This window comes from Marmota monax, unplaced genomic scaffold (genome assembly GCF_021218885.2).
Source record: "Marmota monax isolate L192 unplaced genomic scaffold, Marmota_monax_Labrador192_F-V1.1 WCK01_AAM20220418_F8-fsc00006, whole genome shotgun sequence".
Taxonomy (NCBI): Eukaryota; Metazoa; Chordata; class Mammalia; order Rodentia; family Sciuridae; genus Marmota; species Marmota monax.
The window spans coordinates 49,502-72,326 of NW_026693712.1; the positions used below are offsets into that span (position 1 = coordinate 49,502).

Sequence of the window (22,825 nt, forward strand, 5' to 3'; positions counted from 1 at the left end):
TCGTGCATTTCCTGTATTTTCCCTAAAGTCACTGCTTACATCATCTTTTACATTGCAGATCAATTTAACTATGAATGTTCTAAACAATTTCTCTGAAATTTCTTCTATTCTGGAGATGATGGATTCTGTTACTGAATTATTTTGGTTTGTTGGTGGTGATTTCTTCCCTCACTTTTTCATGGTGTTTGTGGGTCTTCCCACTTTTCAGTATGGTTTTGAGGCAGCAGAATTTCTACCCTGTGGACTTATAGTGTCCCTGAAACTTTCCACTAAATCACAGTTTGGAGGGAGACAGACAATAATAACAACCAATGCAAACAATTTACAGCATTACATCAATAATTTCTGATTTGGCATCTGTTAATTGGCACATTAAACAGAAATGATATTATCAATTATTGCCCATGGTAAAAAAAAAAGTAAGTTTACATAAATGTTTACAGTTTTCAGTGGTGAGCAAGTATAGAAAAAAAGTGATGGAAAATGTGATGATTATCAGGAAAGAGAACAGAAAGTAGAAGTAAAAAATAAAGGAAGACTAAATGAGATTACAATGAAGATAGGCTTTTAGAATAGGAAAAGAAAGAGAATCAAGAGAAACAGATAAGTGAGAGAAAAAAGTGTGTAAATTAGAAATTTACAAATTGGTAAAAAAAAATAAAAATGTACAAGAACAAACATGATATAGTCTAATCAAACATCTTAGTCCTCAAAATATTGATATAAAAAAACTGCCTTCAAAAAATGCTAGGACTGCAAAAAAAGAAACAGGTATGAGTGGGCCTGTCTCTCCCAGCTGATCTTTCAAGCAGCTAGTCTAGAGGGGGAGGAGGGAAGCTGGGTGTGTTTCCCCAACCAGTATTCCTTATTTAAACTCCTTTCCATGTTTGATTGTTCTCCTAGTCAGTTAGGCACAACTCTGCATTGCAATGTGGGTTGCCAGACCTTTATTTCGAGTTGGGCACAGTTGTCAGTATTCAATTCCCCCAGCAGCTAGTCCCTCATGCTAGAGCTGTAAAATGGTTCCTTCCTCTGATTTCCCTGGCAGCCAGGAGACAAGAGGCTTCTTTCTCTATTAAGAATATTGTGCATGACACCTTTCAACTTAGGCGGGCAGTGTCAGATCTCTGATCTCTCCATATGCAGACAGCCCTCACACCTCCTAAAAATACAGGTTCCTTTGATTGCTGTGTCTCTGCACTATTTTAGAACAGAGGAGATTGCATCTGCTTGTGCCACTACCTGCAGTAGCAGTACTGGGGTTTCTTCTTTATTTTGTTATAGCCAATCACATAAGTCCCCACTCTGGTTTGAATGTCCAGAATTATTTCTCAGAAATTTCCCCCTTTTCATCTTGCTGAGAAACTCATGTCTGAATTCTCAGTTTCATGCCATGGAACAATCAGGAAAGCAACCTTTTCTAATCTACCATTTTAACAATCTTTTCCTTATCTCTCCCTTTCATTCATTTTTTTTTTTTTTTTTTGGTAGGGCAGGGAATACAACCCAAAGCCTTACACATGTTAAGACAGACACTAAGCACTTTTCCATTGAGCCACACCCTAAAATCTCTATTTATCATTTTTTAAATAATTATTGAGGTAAAGGAAAGTGATTAATTATATCTTCCTATCCTGATGAACTCTCCCATACATATTAACAGTTCATTAATCTATACATTTTCCTTCTTACATAATTTTGAACAATTACATAAGCACAGAAATTTGCCATTTCGTCTAGATGTAATAAAGTGTTTAGATAAATTTGAATCACCTCTGTATCTATATTGCCTAATGTTATATATTAATCTTTAATGTACATACATAGACTACTGAAGAAGTTATTTGCGTTTTCTGCTTTCTTCTCAATCATTATCAAAGATTCTTTTAATTATGTTCAAGGAAATAATAATAGAATTTATAATGAAATCTTCTGTGATCTTTATTTGTATTTTAAATATTTTTTATTTTTTGTTAAATAAAGTTTAGTTATAAATTCCTCCTAATTTGGGTAGAAGTCTATTTCCTTGCATTCATTTTTAGTCTACTGAGTTAAAGTCTATTTCATTTTTCCTTCAATACTTCTTGTTTATATTTGTCATAAACATTTTGAGCATTCTGCTTTAGCCACAACTACATGTTTTGATAAATGAGGCAAGTACAATTATTCAAATCATGAACAATTTGTATTTATAAAAAATTCCTTTTGAACACAAAAGACTTAGTGATGCATTTTTCTAGTTGTATGATTTTTTTGACGATTGACATATAATAACATTGTGATCAGAAAATGTGTTTTACTCCAGGTTAACAATTTTTTATATTTATTAAGATTTACTCCAAGGTCTAAAAAAGAATTTTGAGAAATACTTTTGTGTTATTTTATGTATTCTATATTTGGGGAATAGTAAATTCATACAATTCTATTAAAATCTAGTATTTGAGGCTATGATATTAATCTAATCCATCCTTAGGGATGACTATTAAAATTCCCTGCTATCAGTGCAAATTTTTTATTTAGGCAATTATAAGCATTATGTAGTTTGGGTTCCTTTTATAAAAAAGATGAGCATAAGAGAAACAATTTTTTTAACTTGTCCTTTTTTAGGCAAAATTATTTACAGTTTTTCACAATTTGAAAACAAATCAGATAGAATAGATTACCTACACATATCTGAATATGTGTGTGTGCATACCCTTATAAAGTGTATCTAGAAACAAAGTCGTTCTTGACAAACATGCTGAAACAAAAGGTATAACATTGCACATTTTAATACATATCACTAAATTTCTCCAAAAATTATTAGAATACTAGAGTATTACACCCCTACTATGAATCCTGGATGTCTGCCCATATTGTCAACAACAACCAATAAGACAATAAACATATAAATGTTGGTTTTAAGTATTATTAGAAGACTCCAATGGAAACAGTCTGTCTCTCCTTAGAACAACAAAAATAGCAGGACAAAAAGGAGTAAAAATGCTGACAGGAGATGTCCATGACAATAAAAAATAAGGATGCTTCTAAATATAGACTAAATTTTTACCTAAATTTTTACATCAATTCACCAGTTTAAGCTTTGCTATTTTACCTCAATGAACAAACTATACACTTCAAGATTAAAATAAGAATTCTAGTGATGTTCCATTTTCTTTCATTTTAATAGAAAGGAGTGACTCAGTAGCAACGAAATTATAGTAAACTTACAAAACCAAACTGATGACCACCACTTACCTGGGTTCTTCGAACTCTCATTTAATTAACATACTCTTTAATGATCACAGTTATACAAGCTTACTGAGAAAGCTTAAGAAATATAATGATGAAACTGAAAAAGTATTAAAGGAAACCATCTGGACATTTAGTCTCTCAATCCATACACTAATTATATTCACTTTATGTTTTTAAAATGCATGTATAAACAATTTGGAGAGGCAATATTGCAATACCAGGTGTACTTCACAAGCTGATTATGAAACAGATGGTTAATGATCACATTTCTTAAAAGGTGTTATCATATAAGTTTCCTATTTGTGACACATACTTCTTGTTTAGAATGGTGTCATTCCATTAAAGCATCTCCTTTCTTTGTATCTGTTCAGAAAGTATACTGCATATCAGCAGAAGGGATAAGACATCCAATTGTATCATTGGAAGAATGGATATTTCACAGTCCTAATTTTCTTATTAACATGATGGTACCCATACCACTTATACTATAGGCAACCATGGGGAAATCAACACACATGTCTAAAAGCTATGTTGGGTCACATCAGTTTATTAAATATCTGATCCATTTAACCTAACAGGATTTGATATGTACATTTTATTCCTTATTGGTATCTCTCTACAATATACAATACAGTTTGTTTATCTAAGTTCAAGGGTACAACATCATCTAAAAGTAATTTTGTATTAAGAGACTATAACCAAGATTATTCTCAGCATGCTAAAGTAATAATAATATAGAACATAATAACAATATTATATATTTAATCATAATAGAAAATAAATGTGACTACCAAAATAGTCTTTGCTCTTCTAAAGAAGCAATTAAGCATTATGCTTTCTGCTGATGTAGGAAATTCCAATATTTTTAAACTTCTTTAGAATATAGTAAAATATAAGAAAAGATCTCAGGAAAAGACTGCCTTGTCTATAAACTCAATCTAAGTATAAAGATACCCTGACACTATTCTCTCTATGATTTGTGGAAGTAACTTAATTTTGGATTTGAGTGATCTAGTGGGAATGATTCTATAATCTGAATTAACTAGATTAATGCTATTATGAGAAGATCCCCACATTCATTCAATTAGCATTTATTTATTCTCTACTACAAGCTCCTAGGCTAGCCACTGGGTATACAAATACAAGTGGAGCATTGTATACACCTTCATGAGGACCATACTCCAGTGGTAAGTTAGGCATACAAAATAGTTATATATGTATACATGTGTGTAGGGATGTGTGTGTATACTTAGAGAGAATACATATTATAATATTCATATAATTGTACATATAAATAAAAGCTTATAATGACATGAAATACAATTATATGTTTTTATATATCAGAGTGAATTTCTATTATTATGATCAAGTATTAACCCATGTACTTTATTTTGTTCATTCAGAGATATAAAAGGAAAAGCTTACTGATGTCTGAATCTACTTTGAAATGCACTCAAGATAAGATGGATTGATGATAAAGAGACAAATGGACAATAGATAGAAATGTAGGTGGTTTGATAGTGGACAGATAATGTAGTAAAGCACATATAATGAAAATATTGATAGAATCCATATGGTAGATATACTTATGCTTATCTCTAAAAATTATAAAAATGTTTATGTATGTTGGAAAACATTTTAAAACAAAATTATGAATAAGAAAAAATATGAAGATCAGTTGGCTGTGGGAGAGTGAAAATATATAGTATATGGAGGAAAACTAAGGACTTGAGAAAACAAGCCAGGGAACTGTAAGGTTTCTTTACTTAAATCCATATGAATATTAAAATAATGAAATTTTATACTTATTGTAGTAGAGATAGTAACAATAAGTGACATTTATATTCAAGAGTTGAGAGTCTGACCATGGTTCAATTAAAAGAATCAATAATAAGAAGTGGGGGCTGGGGAAATAGCACAGTTAATAGAGTGCTTGGCTAACATGCACAAAGCCCTGGGTTCAATACCCAGCACCATCATAAAAAAAAAAAAAAAAAAACAGAATAAGAAGTGACAGAAACTGGTGTCAGAATCTTCAATGCCAGATACTTTTAGAAGGAGAGAGGGAGAATGTTGACAGAACAAGGAAACAAAAATGACATTTATTTCAATTCCAGTCTCAGGAGCATAAGGACCATGGGAGAAAAAATAATGACTTTCTGAAAAAGCAATATGAACAATAGCGTGATAAGGGTACTTCCATTTGGTTAGAGCACAAAGATAATGGAAATGCTTTTATTAAAATGTTTGAAGATATAAATTAAGTACAAATCACAAATTCCCGTGAGTGTACTTGAAGAGTTTAGGGAACAAAACTGGGCATAAAGGTGTAAAATGGAGTCAGATACAGTTATATACAAGCTATATATGTATAAGAGTCCTGGACTTCCTGTGAAAAAATAAAATAAATAGACATAAAAGTTCTGATGAGAATAGTCCCAGGGGTCTCATAGACCATATGGGGTGATAAAGGTCTGAATGATGAAAGGAAAGAGGAGAATCTTGACAGAAGCAGGTCAAAGAGTAAATATTTATCAGACAGGGAAAGGGCTTTCCAACTAGTAGGTTCTCAACATTAAGGAATAAAATGCAAGAATGAGGGAAAGATGAAAAAAGGATGATTGATGAGTACTAAGTAACAGGAGCAAGAAGCCCTGGTATACTGTTCCACAGTAAGGAAACTATACATAACAAAATGTACTGTACATTTTAGAAAGCTAGAAGCAAGGATTTTGAAAGGCTTCATGATAAAGAAATGACCAATGCCTAAGGAGATAAATATGTTTAAGCTGATTTAAACATTATCCAATGTATACATGTATGTCATATATCATGGTATCACATTAATCTGTACAACTTTTTTTTAGTTGTAGATGGACACAATACCCTTATTATTTATTTATTTATTTTATGTGGCGCTGAGGATTGAACCCATTGCCTCACACATGTGAGGCAAGCACTCCACCACTGAGCTACAACCCCAGCCCTAATATGTACAACTTTTATCTTCTATATATCAATTAAAAAATAAATTCAAATAAGATAAAAATGGAAGGCTGGGAATAGATGATGCTATATGGGGAAGGAAGGTGTTACAATAAAGGGGTTTAAAATTTATCTTGTAAGCAGTGGGAAACTGTTGACGAATTCTTTAAGGAATGTAATATGATCACATATGATACAGCAATTACTCTTGATAATAGCATTTATCTTGAATTTCCTGGTTCCATTTTATAAGCAGAAAGGCCAGCGAACAAGATCATCCCAAGGGCAAGTGAAAGATGATGAACAGCTCAGACAGAAACATGGCAGGAGGGATAGAGTGGCCTGAAGAGATATGAGATATGTTTAGGAAATATGACTAAGTCTTAAGTAATTGGTGTGAAAGCTGAGATAAAGGGGAAAAATTCACATCACTATCAGGTTTGTGGAATAATCTTGAAGTCAATCACTACAGAAGTAATAGGAATTGAGAGGGCTTAGAATAGGGGAGATAATGCAAATTGCCTTTATGACACGAGGAGGAATATCTGTGTAAACTTGTCTAGTAAAACTCTAGATTATATTATTGGGGTATGAAATACATTTTAGCAGTTTTACATATTGAACAAAAATCTGATCATTCCTTGCATATCTACATTACATTAAAGTAATGAAAAAGAGAAGGAGAGAAGCATGGAAATCAAGAAAGATTTATACCAGGAATATATTATACTACTTTCTTACTTAAAAAAAAGTAACACACTCAATATCAGCTGAAATGTAAAAGTAGCTAGGAAAGTGTAGTTTTGATTATTATTTCAATATTTTTTCACTTAATAATACTTTTAAGAGCTATAACACTATAATTATAAACTGGTTACTATTGTAAAAGCCTAGTAATTCATGGTATCCACAAAACTGGAAACATAGCTTTTAGCATAACAACAGAGTGGAGTCCAACAAAGCTTGAAGTTGTGGGAACAAGTGCATGGGGTACTGCATAGGTGGCATACATTAAGGGCACCTGAGTGACAAACTACTCTCCTTGTGCTAGATGCATGAGTGGCAACCCACTCACCCCGTAGGCATAGCCCTGGGCATAGAACTACGTGTTGCAGTCATAGCACTTGCTCCATGGCTGCTCCTTGATTGGTTGCTGCAAGGACAGTTGGCAAGAAATTGTTTTGGTGGCTGCCTATAATCTGCTTAATTACTACTGCCTGAGTGTGCATGTGTGCGTGTGTGTGTGTGTGTGTGTGTGTGTGTATAAAATAACTATGCAATAAAATCAGACCTACTTCCAGCTTGGTCTCTGGAGGTCTTGATTCGTGACTCCACAGCCACACTGTCCTTTACTCTGTTCCGTGGACCTCCTCACTGGACAAGAGAGAGCCCATGCAGAAGTGATTCTAATATTTTTACATACATAAACCTAGTAACTCTCACAGTTCCTTTATTCTACCAGCAGGGGTAACCTTATTTCTTTGGATTTGGTACTAGTAGCTATACCATTAAGAAAATATCAATATAAAGCAAAAGAAAAATGGACTCAAACCCTAGTAAATATAGTAAATATACATGATCATAGGAAATATTTTCCTTTTTCAAAGTTACAAATTATTTCATAATTGCATTTTTATATTTGGTATTATATTCTAATACCTTGAGGTAATAATTTCTCTGATTAGTGGACCTATGTAGAGATAATTTTTCACTAAGAATATGGAACCACAACATTTATATTAACTCCTAAATTCAAAAAGAGTAATAATGAGGTTTTCTCATGTTAAATATGATAATATGGATATTAGAAGTTCACACTCTAAAAACTGAAAAATAATGTTCCACTTATTTCAAAGGGAAAGATAGGTTTCTTCAAATTAGGGAAGATATCTTGCAAAAAATCTCTATTATAAATAATGTAAAATTAAAATGTAAAAATATAGCTTTGAGTTTCTTTTGTCTGACCCCAAATTATTATAGATATTAATTCATCATCTCAACTAGTTCATGGTCAATTTTTCCTACTACTACTTAGATACAGAAATGTAGAATGGGTGGACATGAAAACAATTTAATGTTACACTGTAAAATATAATCAAAACATATTTTAAGCCGGGTGCAGTGGAACATACCTTTAATCCCAGTGGCTCTGGAGGCTGAGAGAGGAGGATTATGAGTTCAGAGCCAGACTCAGCAAAAAGTGCCACACAACTCAGTAAGACCCTTTCTTTAAATAAAATACAAAATAGGGTTGGAAATGTGACTCAGAGATTGAGTGCTGAGTTCAATCGCCAGTACAAAAAAATTTTTCATGATTTCTATTTAGTTTTGTTTCACCTGTTCAACATTGCTATTTTCACTGAAATGAAGCTTATTCATTCAATTGCTCCCTTGCATCCAATTTTCAGGGCTTTTATTTTATTTTGTTGCAATTTATTTATTAGTCTTTTTATGGTAATGCCAGAATGTATGCTAAAATATGTATAATTATTTTTTAACTATAGACAAGATATTAATAATCAAGGCAATTCTAAGATGGAATTTTAGCAGCTTCATTCACTTATAGTTCACTTGAAGCCTGTATTAATGGGGCTGCATTAATGTTGAAAATAAAGAAGGAACTTGGTGTCATGAGAAATATATACTGTTATCAAGCAATTATTATCCTTCCAGCTAGGATTTCTTACAAGAAAATTATGATTGCTTAATTTATGCATTATTAAATTGTCTCGGAAAGGCAGCGGAGCACAACAGACACTAGTATGGCAATTTGTAAATCAATGGATGTGTAACTGATGTGAATCTGCAATCTGTGTATGGGGTGAAGGTGGGAGTTCATAACCCGCTAGAATCAAAGTGTGGAATATGATATGTCAAGAAATTTGTAATGTTTTGAACAACCCACAATAAAAAATTAAAAAAAAAAAAAAATTGTCTCCTATATCAACCAAATAATAAATATTGTATCAACTCCATTTAAAACTGATTTCCATTCTGCTAAAAATATATAGAGCATTTTGCTGGAGAGGATGTGAAAAAAAGAAACACTTCTACACCATTGGTGGAGATATAAATTAGTACAACCACTACAGGAATCAATATGGAGGCTCCTCAAAAGACTAGGAATAGAACCACCATATTACCCAGCTATACTATTCTTTGGTACTTATCTTGAAGAATTAAAGTCAGGATACTATTCATGCATGCCCATGTTATAACAGCATAATTAACAGTAGCCAAACTATGAAACCACCTTAGGTATCAATAGATTAAAGAATAAAGAAAATGTGGTATACATACAGAATTTAATTTTATTCTGTCACAAATAAGAATGAAATTATGTCATTTGCAGGAACATGGATGGAACTTGAGAACATTATGTTAAGTGAAAGAAATCAAATTCAGAAGGTCAAGTGTTATATGTTTTCTCTCATGTGGAATCTGGGGAAGAAAAAGGAAAAGAAAGGTGGTAGAGGAATCTCATGAAAATAAGTAGAGTACAGAATGGGGCAATGGGGAGGGAGAAGAAGAAAGAATGGGGAAATACTGTAGAATTATATTGGCCAAATTATATTCTTATATTGTGTGCATATAAGAGTATACAACATAAACATACATTGGTGAAAAGATAGCCTCTGGAAACCCATATGTAGCAAAATGAAATTAGACTCTATCTCTTACCCTGCACAAAACTGAGTTCAAAGTGGACCAAGGACCTAGACATTAAAACACAGACCCTGTACCTACTAGAAGAAAAAGCAGGCCCAAATCTCCATCATGTTGGCTTAGGAGATGAATTCCTCAACAAGACTCCTAAAGCACCAGAAGTAAAATCAAGAATCAATAAATGAGATGGTATCAAAAAAAAAAAAAGCTTATTCACACCAAAAGAAACAACCAAGAACATAAAGAGAGAGCCTACAGAATGGGATAAAATCTTTGCCACCTGAACCTCAGATAGAGAATTAATCTCCAGGATATTTATATAACAGTTATTTATATAACGCAAAACACTTAACACCAAAAAATAAATAACCCAATCAATGAATGGGAAAAGGAATTGAACACATACTTCACAGAAGGAAAAATATAATTGATCAACAAATATATGGAAAAATGTTCAACATCACTAGCAATTAGAGAAATGCAAATTTAAAACTATACTGAGATTTCATCTCACTCCAGTCAGAATAATAGTTATCAAGAATATAAGTAATAAATGTTGGCAAGGATGTGGGACAAAAGGTACACATACATTTCTGATAGAACTGCAAAGTGGCATAATCACTCTGAAAAGCAGTATAGAGATTCCTCAGAAAACTTGGAATTGGTTCACCATTTGATCCAGTTATCTTACTCCTCAGCATATACCCAAAGGACTTAAAATCAGCATACTTACAATGATGCAGCCATATCAATGTTTATAACAGATCAATTCATAATAGCTAACTATGGAACCAACCCATATGCCCTTTAACAGATGAATGGATAAAGAAAATGTGGTGTATGCCATAAAGAAGAATGAAATTAAGGCATTTGCTGGCAAATGGATGGAATTAGAGACTATCAGGCTAAGTGAAATAAGCCAATCCCCCCAAAAAACCAGAGGTCAAATATTCTGATATGTGGATGTTGAGTCACAATAGGTTGGGGGAAGGGAGAAATGGAAGTTCACCAGATTGGACATGGGGTATGGGGCTGGGAAATGGGAATGAGAAAGACAATAGAATTAATGGGACATAACATTCCTATGCTCATATATGAATACAGGACCAGTGTAACTCCATGTCATATACAACCACAAGAATGAAAAGTTATACTACATGTATGTATGTCAAAATACATTCTACTGTCATGTATAACTAAAAATAAAAAAATTAAAAAGAATATGTACCAGTATGTACAACTATAATGAACCAATTAAAAATAGAAAAATAGAGAACATTTTATTTATATATTTTTTCAGAGATTTTTGATACTTTTATTTTTGATGAGTCAGCAAGACATTCTCATGGTTCAAATTATAAAAGATAAACAAGCATATATAATAAAATAAAATCACTATTACTCAGGCATCCAGTTCCCTACCCCCAGAGGCTACCCCACTTCAAATACTTTTATTTGTTCTTTTTAGTTATACATGACAGTATATTTTGACGTATCATACATATATGTAGTATAATTTTTTATTCTTGTGGTTGTACATACATGGAGTTACACTGGTCATGTATTCAAATATGAACATGGGAATGTTATGTCTGGTTCATTCCACTTTCTTTCCCTATCACATCCCCTCTCCTTCCCCTTACTCCCTCTTGTCCAATCTGGTGAGCCTTCACTCCCCCCTTTCCCCCTGGTCTATTTTGAGTGAGTATCCACATATCAGAGAGAACATAGGGCTTCTGTTTTGGGGGGTATTGGCTTATTTTACTTAGCACGATGGTCTCGGTTCCATCCATTTACCAGCAAATGCCATATTTATAGAGAGCATTTTAAAGTATATAATCAAACATAAATAACCAACCACCGCTACAAAGTTTGAAATTAATTAGGGCAGCTCAGGAATAATTTAAGGAGGAACACTGCAGAATTTTAGAATTTCTTCTTTGCAAAACTTCCCTTTGTTCTAGGCTTTTGTAAATGATTCAATAGCACTTATTAAATAGTTGGATTCTCCAACATTTTAAACAAATTATTTTAGGCCCTTTGACTTTACCATTGAACTGCCCCCCTCTGTGAAGGAACACCTGTGGAGAAAGCCTGTGAGGAGGCTCACAAAAGAACAGACACAGACACAGACACAAGGTATAAGTAGGCAGACAGAGGTGGAGTGTAGAGGAATGAAGTGAAGAAGTGAAGGAGAAGTGGTGTCTGCTCCTCCTTCCTGCTGAGTTTATTAACTCAAAAAAGGTTATATATTACCCATCACACCTGACTACACTCTAACCAGTATTCCTTTAACCTTGAGTGCTAGCTAACTGAGATAAGGTACAGGTTAATACAAACACAGAGCTTCTCACACCCAAGGACGTTACTATGGAAACCAGGTAGTACACAGCATAGTTATCTTAATAGCCTCAGAGGGAAACTGCTGGGCATTGCAATCAGGGTGCCAGTTACCCCTGGGAGTTTGCTCATGAGGGGAACACTTCCCTGTCTATTTCCACAGTAAGAATACCTACACCCTTCAAACTAGGTCCTATGAAGCCTTAGACATTCTTCCCTTTGCTTCCAGTTTCCAGCTCTGCAATCCCTTCTTGAATTTAGAATAAATTTGGAAGCCTGGCTCTTTCTATACTGGTTCACTCAGGAAATCAATATAGCTGATCTAATTGAAGCCTAACCATAGGATCTCTCAACAATTTGGCATCACTTTGATTGATTTGTGATTCCCCACATCAGATAAAATCATTGCTAAAATCATTTAGGAACAAATAAAGTTTCAACATATTTATTATTTTCACTTTTTTACTCATAGATAGAAATGAAAATATCAAATAATATATATTTCAGAGGTATACTCATTCATCAGCTGAAACTGTATCTTGGATAGGAATTAAGAACTTAGGAAAAAATCAATGAAAGCATTCTATGAGAATCAATTTGCTCTATAAATTCATAGTAAAGAATATTATATTTTAGCACTATTTGTAAATTATATGATACATCTTCTATACCAACAAAATGTACTACGAAAAAAACACAAATTTTTTCGTATAGAACAGACTATTATTATAGACATGAGCATAAGTCAGGGATTTTGAACCTTAGTGCCTACTGACAGTAGAGCTGGATAATTCTTTGTAGAATCAATAATGTCAATGTAATAGAGACTAGGTATGAAAAAAGTATAGTATGTGGCACCCTACTATCAGGCAAGCTTTCTAGATTAGACAATGAGACACATGGAAAGACAGAAGAGAAAAAGGGTCACTAGATCAACCAACACTTTTATGTTATTCATTCCTGGCAAATGACCAAGATGATAATTTTGTACCTAGAACAGTCTAAAATCCAGTTCTGTAACTAAATAGTCACTGGTGACTTTGACAAGCAGAGTTTCAGTGGAGTTAGGGAAAGTTATCTCAGTATAGCACTGAATAGCTGAAAAATGACAAAGTAGATAAGGCATGACTAGAAATTGAACAAAATAGCAGAGATTCTTTTTCTAATTCTACTCCTGACTAGAGAAACAACACTGAGTTCCCACAAGGAATAGTTCAGACCTGCTAACTCGTAGGCTATCCTTCCTGCCTCTCTTTCTTGGTTTAGATGGACAGCTGGCCCAACGGATTTGTTATAAAATCCTTGTTCCTTGATGGTCAGGTTCAAATTTAATTTTTTTTTTCTGAACAGGCTTTTACACTATCAGCTCAGTCTCTCCCAAATTTCCACCTTTGGTGATTAAATAAAATGCAGCAAAAAATTCATCAAAGATTACTTAGTCATTTACAAATCCATAAATTCCAAGGTACTTTGAGATACATGTCTGCCATTTTAATAAGATTCATGAATTTTGTTTTTATCAAAAAGATTGAATTCATTTTTTTTCAAAAATTTCAATAAATAAGGGAACTGCTATTTTTAGTAGGAATATATGAGAAATATATTTAAGAAAAAAATTAAAAATTAGTTTCTATGCCTAACAATGTTTTGGGAAACATTTAAGTATTTATGAAAAGTCCTTTAGAATCTTTAAGATTATTTTAAATCATTATTCTATGTATGATACACTTTTACTACCTGTTTTTTATTTAATTAATTTATCCTGCTAGTAATTTTATCCTTATTCCAAAGCTTGCTATTGAGGGGCTACTCTTCCTTCAAGACTGAACTCAAATCCAGCCTCCTCTATGAAGCCTTCTAGTCAAATTGTTCTCTCATTCCTCTATAATACTCCATTAGTACTTTATACTGCTATAGCATTTTAGTGCAGTCTGTCTCGGTGTTAGAATTACTCAATAATGTCTTTATCATTTTTTTATATCCTATTGAGCCCAGCATAGTTTTGTAAAACAAATGCTAAAAAATATTTACTGAAATGAATCAAAGAAAATCACTATATTAAAAATAAATCTGAACTGAGTTTAAATGTTTTCTGAACTTTGTTGAAATAATCATGGGCCTATCTTGGTTATCTGGCAAATAAATCACATGTATGAAAAGATTTATAAAATACACTGGTTCACTAATTATTGAATAATCAATAAATAATTAGCCAAATGGTAAAGAATGGAATGGTGATTACAAATTATTGACATATCATTACAAACTATTGACGTATCAAAGCACTGTTATAGAACTGCCACCAATAATTTTATGTCAAGAGACTTGAACCACCTCTCTTATTATTTCCATGACCTTAGGCATGTTTGTTATTCATAAGACATAAATTCCTCATATATAGCATGCCTATAAATATCAAACACAAAAATTAAAATACTAACAAGTTAAACTACTGAGAGGTAAATATTCATCAAAAGATATTTGCTGTGTTTTCATTTAATTATTACAAAATATTAATTATCATTCTCACAAATAAATCTTGGCATAGAGAAACTACATAATTTTCTTAAGGGGCGTATAGCTATTATAAGTTAGAATTGGAGGGCTGGGGTTGTGGCTCAGCAGTAGAGTGCTCTCCTAGCCTTGGATACAATCCTTACCACCGCACAAAAATAAATAAAATAAAGGTACTGTGTCCAACTGTAACTATAAAAAATATATTTAAAAAGAAGAGTTATAATTGGAATTTGGTATCAATTTAATTCCAAAGTCAAAGATCTTGGCCAAAACTCTGAAATGCTAAGTGTTACTTTCATCACTTCAAACTTTATAAAACATGAATATATGTCACTAACTAGCTATTTCTTTTCTCTCTTTTTTGATACAGGGTACTGAACCCAGGAGTTCCTATCTACTAAGCCACATGCCCAGCGTTTCTTACATTTTATTTAGAGACCCCGTCTCCCTGGGTTGCTTAGGGCCTAAGTTGCTAAGGCTGTCTTTCAACTCCCAATTCTCCTGCCTCAGCTCTGGAGCCACTGCCATTACAGTGTGTGTCACTACACCCAGCTTAGTTATTTCAATATTAAGATTTACAAACCCTAAAATAGAATGTATTAAAGTTTCCTAGATGGTATAAAGTAATATACCTAATCAGAGCACTCTATTAAAATTAATATGAAGTGTAGGCAAAAAAGGTTAGAGGATTGATTTAGTATTTATTAGCTTAATCACTTGCTAATTGCCTGTTTCTAATATATTAGCTAGTTGCATTCTCAAATATAAATATAAAAAAATCGAATTAGAAATAAGTCCTATAGTGTTTCACTTAAAAATTGTACTATTGTTTTGTTACTTAAAATTTGGAACCTTAAGCATTAAAGAAGTATAAGACCTGGAAGAGCCATCTATTTTCCTTCCTTTTATTCAGAAAATGCTCTATCACATGCCATCTTTTGGGTTGCTTTCTTCACTTTACAATTTCTGACAAATGTGCAATTCACAAAACAACACTGCCACCCTGGGGATAGAGGATTGAAAGTGCACAGCAAGGATGAAAAATTCATTCCACTGGACTGATTTATGGATGAGAGAGATACTTTTATCATATTGTAACCTGTTGTAAATTAAATTACTAGTAACTGTTCAAGTACTGAAAGCTGTAAAGAATATGCTTAAGAAAAATGACAGAATTATCAATAGTAACTTCTCTTTTACCCAAAAATTCAAGTAAAAGAGAAAGGTGTAGAGTTCCAACCACTTTCTTGGTAAAAGTCCATAATTTCTAGCAGCTTCAATAGAATTAGAATATTTATGGGAAAATGCCTTAAAGGGAAAAAACTTCATTGAAGCAATCAAAATTGAAAATGTAAATGAGAAGATTTAGTAACCATTTACTCAGAGAAAACATCTAGGAAAATAAAACTTCCTGACTAAACTATTCATTATAACAAATATCAAATATCATTTCAAATGGTCTCATTTTGAATTTATTTACAGCCACATCAAGAACAAACATGCAAACATTGTTTTGGAAGTTCTAGCAAAATAATAATACAAATAAAGTGTCATAAACACCGAGAAATAGAGGTTATCTTCTGGGTTATACTTCTTTCTGCACATTTTAAAAAGAATCCCTTCCTCTCAAAGAAAAATACTAGAAAAAAATAACAAGTATGCCAAAAAATCATAGTTGTCTGTACTGGTAATAATAAGTTAAAATAGAACATATTTCACTCATGGTTACAACAAAAATCACAATAATATGTTTTAAATTCTGATGAAAAAAGTAGTATTACACAGCACAAAACTCAAAGTAGACAAGAAACATGGTAGAAGCACTTTACACATATGCCACAGTCACTGATTTACCCTCAAAATAACAAAGATTCTATACAAGCAAGTAAATGTGCTATCTGTGTGTACACATATTCTTTTTTGTTTATTCTAATTTGTTATATATGACAGCAGAATGCAATTCAAATCATGTTACACACATAGATCACAATTTTTCATGTCTTTGGTTGTACAAAAGTAGAGTCATAACATTTGTTTGAAAGAAGAATATGTCATATCACATATTCTTCTTCCAAACACACATAATAGCGTACTCCAGTATAGTTCCACTTGACTTATTCATTAAAAAATACATAAATTCATCCATTCCAGTAAACAAAGAGTCAATATTCTTTTTAATAGGTCCTTAACCTGATCATTCTGCATAGATGGATAGATTTCCTCTATTTTTTTATTTCATTTAGATAACAGTTTTACATATACATCATTGACTTGTAGCAGTATTACTATAGTTTTGTGCTAAAAGTAGAACTTTTGATTTAATAGTAGGAATATTTAAGTTTTAATGAGGTTGCTGCACAAAACTAATGTTTGACATATGTATACACTTACCAAAAACAAAATCATGGACATGTTAATCCACTCTAAAAGTTTCTTCAGGATCCTTTGTCATTTCTCCCTTCTACATGTTCAACCATTCTCTAATACTTCCTCAAACAATCATTGATCTTTTTTTCCTACTTCACAGTAGTTTGCATTTCCTAGACTTAATATAATTGAGTTTTACATAAATGGAATAGTATATATTCTTTTTGTCTGGATTCTCTCACTTAGCATAACTATTTTAAAATTTACCCATGTTGAAGTATATATCATTCTTTTTTATTGTTGAGTGGTGTTGTATTTTGTGTGTGTGTGTGTGCATGCTTGCACATGTGTCATGGTATATCCCTGTTGAATGGAATTTTAGATTGTTTTTATATTTTAACTGCTCCAAATAAAGTTGCTCTGAGGATTAATACATAATTCTTTGAAAGGATACCTAATTCCATTTTTCTATTGATTCAAGAAAAAAATCTTACATCGTATGGCTGGTGGATGCATAAATTCTTAAAAACTTGCCAGACTATTTCTAACATGGCTGTACCACTTTACACCACCACTAGTGACAGAAGAGGGTTCTAGGTCCTTCATATCCTAGCTAGCGCTTGGTATGATAAGACTTAATTTTATACTCTACTAGGTGTATAATGGTATGACACTATGTTTTTAATTTGTACTTCCCTGATGACTAATGGTTTTGAATATTTTCATTTGCTATCCACATACCTTTTGTTTTTAATTAGTTAATTTATTTATTTATTGGTACTGGAGATTAAATCAAGGGACTCAACAACTGAGCCAAATTTCCAGCCCTTTATTTTTTTACTTTTTATTTGCTAAGTTGCTATGGGTCTCGCTAAGTTGTTAAGACTGATCTCAAACTTGTGATCTTCCTGCCTCAGCCTCCCAAGTTTCTAAGAATACAGGCATGTGCCACCACACTCAGCTCTCCAAATATCTTTTAAAGTGTAGTATCTGCTAATATTGTTTTGCTTTTTTATTGGATTATTTGTTTCCTTATTGATTCCAGAGCTTCTTAATGTATTCTAGATAAAAATCCTTTATAAAATATGCGATTTGTAAAAATTCTCTCTCCATGTATTGTTTCTCTTTTTTACTTTCTTAATACTGTCTAATGGGAGATAGAAGTGTTATTACTGATTAGGTGCTATTTATCAATATATTTTTATATGGATTCTGCTTTTGATTTTATATATCCAAGAAACCTTCACATAACCAAAAGTCAAAGTTTTTGTCCAACATTGTCTTCTAGAACTTTAGGTTTCAAACCTACATGTATGAACCATCTTGTATTGCTTTTTCATGTGGCATGATGTACAAGTCAAAGTAGTTTTTTGTTTTTCACATAGATATTCAATTGTTCAGTCATAATTTGTTGAAAAGACAATCTTTTCCCCATTGAATTCCCTTCACAATTTTGACAAATCACTTGTCCAAAAATGAATCTATTTTTCAATTCTATTATGATTGATAAACAACCATGTTTAGTTGTGATCCATTAATGGATGACTACCATTTATGGAAATAAAAAATGACAGAAATGGCAGCAATAAGGCATTAAAATGAGAAGAAGATTATTTTCTTTGAGGTAATATGGAAGGATTCTCAAAAAATGTAAGTATATTAGACTGAATTGTGCCTCCACTCAAATTCATATGTTGAAGCCCCAATGTGACATGATTTGGAGATAAAGTCTTTAATGATGTAATTATTTTAAATGAGCTCATAGTTGTGGCATCCTAATCCAACAGAATTGTTGTCTTTATAAGAACAGGCAGACATATTAGAGATTTCTCTCTCTACATGTGCACAGAGGGAAAAGCCTTGTGAGGATATAACCATAAAGAGAAGGTAGCCATCTGTAAGTCAAGAAGAGATCCTTCACCAGAAATTAACTGTTAGTTATTAGGGAAATGTAAATTAAAACTACAGTATCATATCATTACATGCCTATAAGAGTTGCTACTTAATCTTGGATTTCTAGACTCCAGAACTGTAAAAAACTAAATTTCTGTTGTATAAACTACCCAATTTGTGGTGCTTTGTTATACCAGCCCAAATAGACTAATACAGAGGAATTTGAGAAGCTCTTAAAGAACCAGAAGTGGAAAAATGTAAGTTTCTAGTGAATGTGTTTGTGGATCCTTAGTTCCACTAATTGGACCACTGTTCTAAAGAATAAAAGGTCTCAAACAAGTTTCTTTTAATGATAAGAACTTTGTCATTTCATAAGCCTTATATAATTAATTGATCCCAGTCATCCTTTCAGGAATAAAACAGTGAAAAGGTTTGATGTGTTGTTTTCAAGAAAAATTTGTAGTCTCATTAAGTAATTATTATTATTACTAGAGGAAATGTGCATAGCTTTAAGAGAGCAGGTTAGTAAAATCACCTTTATAAACAAACCAAACAATTTTTATATTGTTGCATTAAAGTAAGATGTATTGATTTTGAAGTAGTATATATATGAAACAAATAATTTTACATGGATATTGTGAAAATGGAAAAAGAAAAGTCTCTGCAAAAATTGAGGATTTAAGGCTGCTGAGTACTTAATTCTAATATTTAAAAATGACAGTTCACAGGAAATTTCAAATTAAGGTAGACAATTATAAATACTATAAAAATTGATGGTGAGAAAAATTAACTTTTTAGAGGAGGCTATGAAAAGAACTCTTAAACGGATAGAAGGAATTTAGCCTGGTCTCCAAAGTGGTTTTTACAAAAGTAGGTTGCGAGGAGCATAATATGCAAATGAGAGAGCATGGGCTAAGCAATGGAGAAAAAAAGTACTGAGCCTCAGTAAGCTCTGGAGGCTAGAGAAATAAGGTGTTGAGATGGTCATGAGAATTAGATACAAAGCCTTTAAGATCTACAGCTGAATTTTATATTAAAATATACCTTCTGAAGCATTACAGGATCATAATACATTGCTATCCCAAAATAGAAGACATAATTTCCTTAAAGCTCTACATTTCCCTTCATTACTTTTTTCCATGTATTTAAAATTGATGTTTCTACTACCCACATGATGCTGAAAATGCTCCTACATACCAGAAATTCAGCTTTAATAAAGAAAGACAATCAAAATTCAGTGTATGATATAGTAAAACTGCTTTCATGCAAACAGGAATTCAGCAGTTAAACATTTGTGCCCAGGTCCACATAAAAAATGAGAATATAAAATCCAAATACAAGTCTAAGCTATTCAAGAGGAATTAGGAGAAGTGACTCTGGACAGTACTATGTCACATGGACAAATGCTTAGATGTGGGCCATGGTTAAGCATGCTTTGGTCATCATTTTGAAATTAATAATTACATCTATGAATTTCAGTTTAGTAAGTGAAATCCAGTGGGGAAAAAAGGAACATATACCAAGGGCTCTCACTCTTTGTGTATGTACTGTCCTGTCCAGTCCCAACCTTCCTGCTCCCAGGTCCCCACATAGCCACAGTTGCCACCTTGCTTGAGCACAGTGTCCAAGTCTTGGAGCAGGGATCTCGGGCATCTTTAAGGGTCTGCACTGATACCTCACTAGTCTTGCACTTGAGGGAGGGTCATTTTAAATCGTAAATAAACAGCATGATAAGTTCAGATAGTGTGGGAGAACAATTTTTGAGCTTTTTGAATGAAGGTTCTGTATTTTCATTTCACGTTGGACCCCACACACTATGTTGTGGTACCTTAAGTCTTGTAGCAGTAAACCGTTCCAGCAGATGACTGAACAACACACTTGTCTTCTCTAAGGTCCGTTTCCATACCTGTGAAATAAGAACACCAATTCCTATCTCATTGGGTTTCTGTGACGATTTTGATGCTAAGTCATGTAAACTGATTTGACTCATTTTAACTGTCAATATTAAATTGTTAATTAATAACTATCTAATTCATAATTAATAACTAATTATCTATTATCTAATTCAGACTTAAAATCTCAATTATGTTTTCTTTGCCTGGAGATCAACACTTCAAAACGGACATTCTCACAGGCTGTAGAAAATCTGTATTCTGGTTTTGCTTCAAATGTCCAATTTACTTCAATTTGCTTTTACGTAAACCTCTGAGAATGTTCATAACATATCTACGCCTCAGAAATATGGGAATGAAAAGCTGTGCGATTCTCATAATACATGTTTGTTCAACGCGCATAAATCTTCACATACGCTGAATAAAAAAATCGGAGCAAAAACTCGGTCACACAACTACTTGACCTTGTAACTAAAGCTTTCACACACATACACACACACTAGGAAACAAAAAAGAAGGCACTAACGACCTTTGATTAAGTACTAGGAAGCATAACCAAAGCAAGGTCATGAAAAACAAGCGCTTTGGGGAACCTCAGGAGTGGAACTCCCTCAGGCTACCCACCCGCTCCCCGTTTCCATAGAAACACGCAGTTCCGCCGCGTCACACTCCGAGCCGGAAGTTGCTCTCCCTCAGTTCTGCTCCTCCCCCGCCCTGCGTCGCGTCGCTTTTCTCCAGTCGTCAGCTTCCGGAGACGCGGAACAGTGTAGGGCGGAAGAGCTTGAGGTTGAGGGGCGTAGCAACGCAGCCGCGGTGTGACCGGCGGAGTTCACGTGCAGATAGCCATGGATTCTCCGTCTGGACCTATTACTATGGCGCCGCCGGGGTCTCTGAACCTCAACAACGAGGTGAGCGCCGAGGGCTGAGAACCAGTGGGGCCAATATTGGTGCTCTCAAAACCAGCTATTCTGCGTCTTTTCGACGGGCGAGTAATCGGGACGTGGTGGGGTGAAGGATGCGGCCTCTTGATGGACCCACGCGGGTTTCCAGGAACTCGGTGTATGGCCGCCAGTAACTCCCCTTCCCGATTTCTAGAAGTGTCAGCACAATGCGTGATCCTTAATAAACTCTCCGTACTCATTACCTGCTTTTTATTTACGGTCGAAAATGAAAGGGAAAGATTAAGAACTGTAGCTTTTCTTAAAAATTTACTGATATTTAATGAGACCGTGGACGGTTAGTACATTATTTCTTCGTCATTTTTCTGTCCATTCCATTTACAGACAAACCTTAAGGACGAGTTATTTATACTTGGCTATCCTCCATTTCCCTTCTCTTGTTCGTTCTTTAATCTGATCCTGCATTTGTTCTCATACCCCCTCCACCATAATGCATTAATGTCACCTGGTAACCAAGTCTGCCACTTAAAGTAAGCTCAAAAAGCAAGGATCAAATGAGGACCTCACAGCTATATACAGCAAAAGTAGTCTTTATCCCCTTATTCTGTGGATATGTATCTGTTAAGGACAATTCACTGTTCAGATTACAGAGTTGTGTAAAATATACCTTAGATTTTCGCTTAACCCGTATCAGGCAGAAATGCGTAAGAAATACCCACTTATGATACAGTTTATAATTAGTGTCCCCCAAAAATGAGTAGAGCAGAAAAGTTCCAAAGAAAAAGGTCATATAGTGATATCTGTGCTTGATATTTGAGGCTCTTATACAAGAATTGCAGTCACTGAAGGTAGAAAGCATTTCAGGCAGAGGGACTAGTACAAGCTGGGAAAGGATGGTACTAGGAAACCCTACTGGATAGAAAAGGCTTCACTGAGGAACTTGTGGGATGAAGTAGAAGATAAAACTAAAATTATGTTTTTGCTTTATTGCCAGATTGAGTCTGGATTTCAGTAGGCAGAGTACAGAATATA

At 33.5% G+C, this 22,825-nt stretch overlaps 1 protein-coding gene and 1 long non-coding RNA gene across 2 annotated transcripts in view; one reads left to right on the plus strand and one right to left on the minus strand.

The window, feature by feature from the left end:
• LOC124103579 (uncharacterized) overlaps nucleotides 1-21,561 on the minus strand; it is a 56,209-nt gene extending 34,648 nt beyond the window's left edge. Inside the window, exons 1-2 of the long non-coding RNA XR_006855220.2 lie at nucleotides 21,424-21,561; nucleotides 20,831-20,908 (exon numbers count right to left, since the gene is read on the minus strand). This is a non-coding gene — a long non-coding RNA (uncharacterized LOC124103579). The remainder of the gene's footprint in view (nucleotides 1-20,830; nucleotides 20,909-21,423) is intronic.
• Nucleotides 21,562-21,646: 85 nt separating this feature from the next.
• Srfbp1 (serum response factor binding protein 1) overlaps nucleotides 21,647-22,825 on the plus strand; it is a 65,271-nt gene continuing 64,092 nt past the window's right edge. Inside the window, exon 1 of the mRNA XM_046460464.2 lies at nucleotides 21,647-21,802. Coding sequence (XP_046316420.1) covers nucleotides 21,740-21,802 — 63 coding nt within the window. The 5' untranslated portion in view covers nucleotides 21,647-21,739. The remainder of the gene's footprint in view (nucleotides 21,803-22,825) is intronic.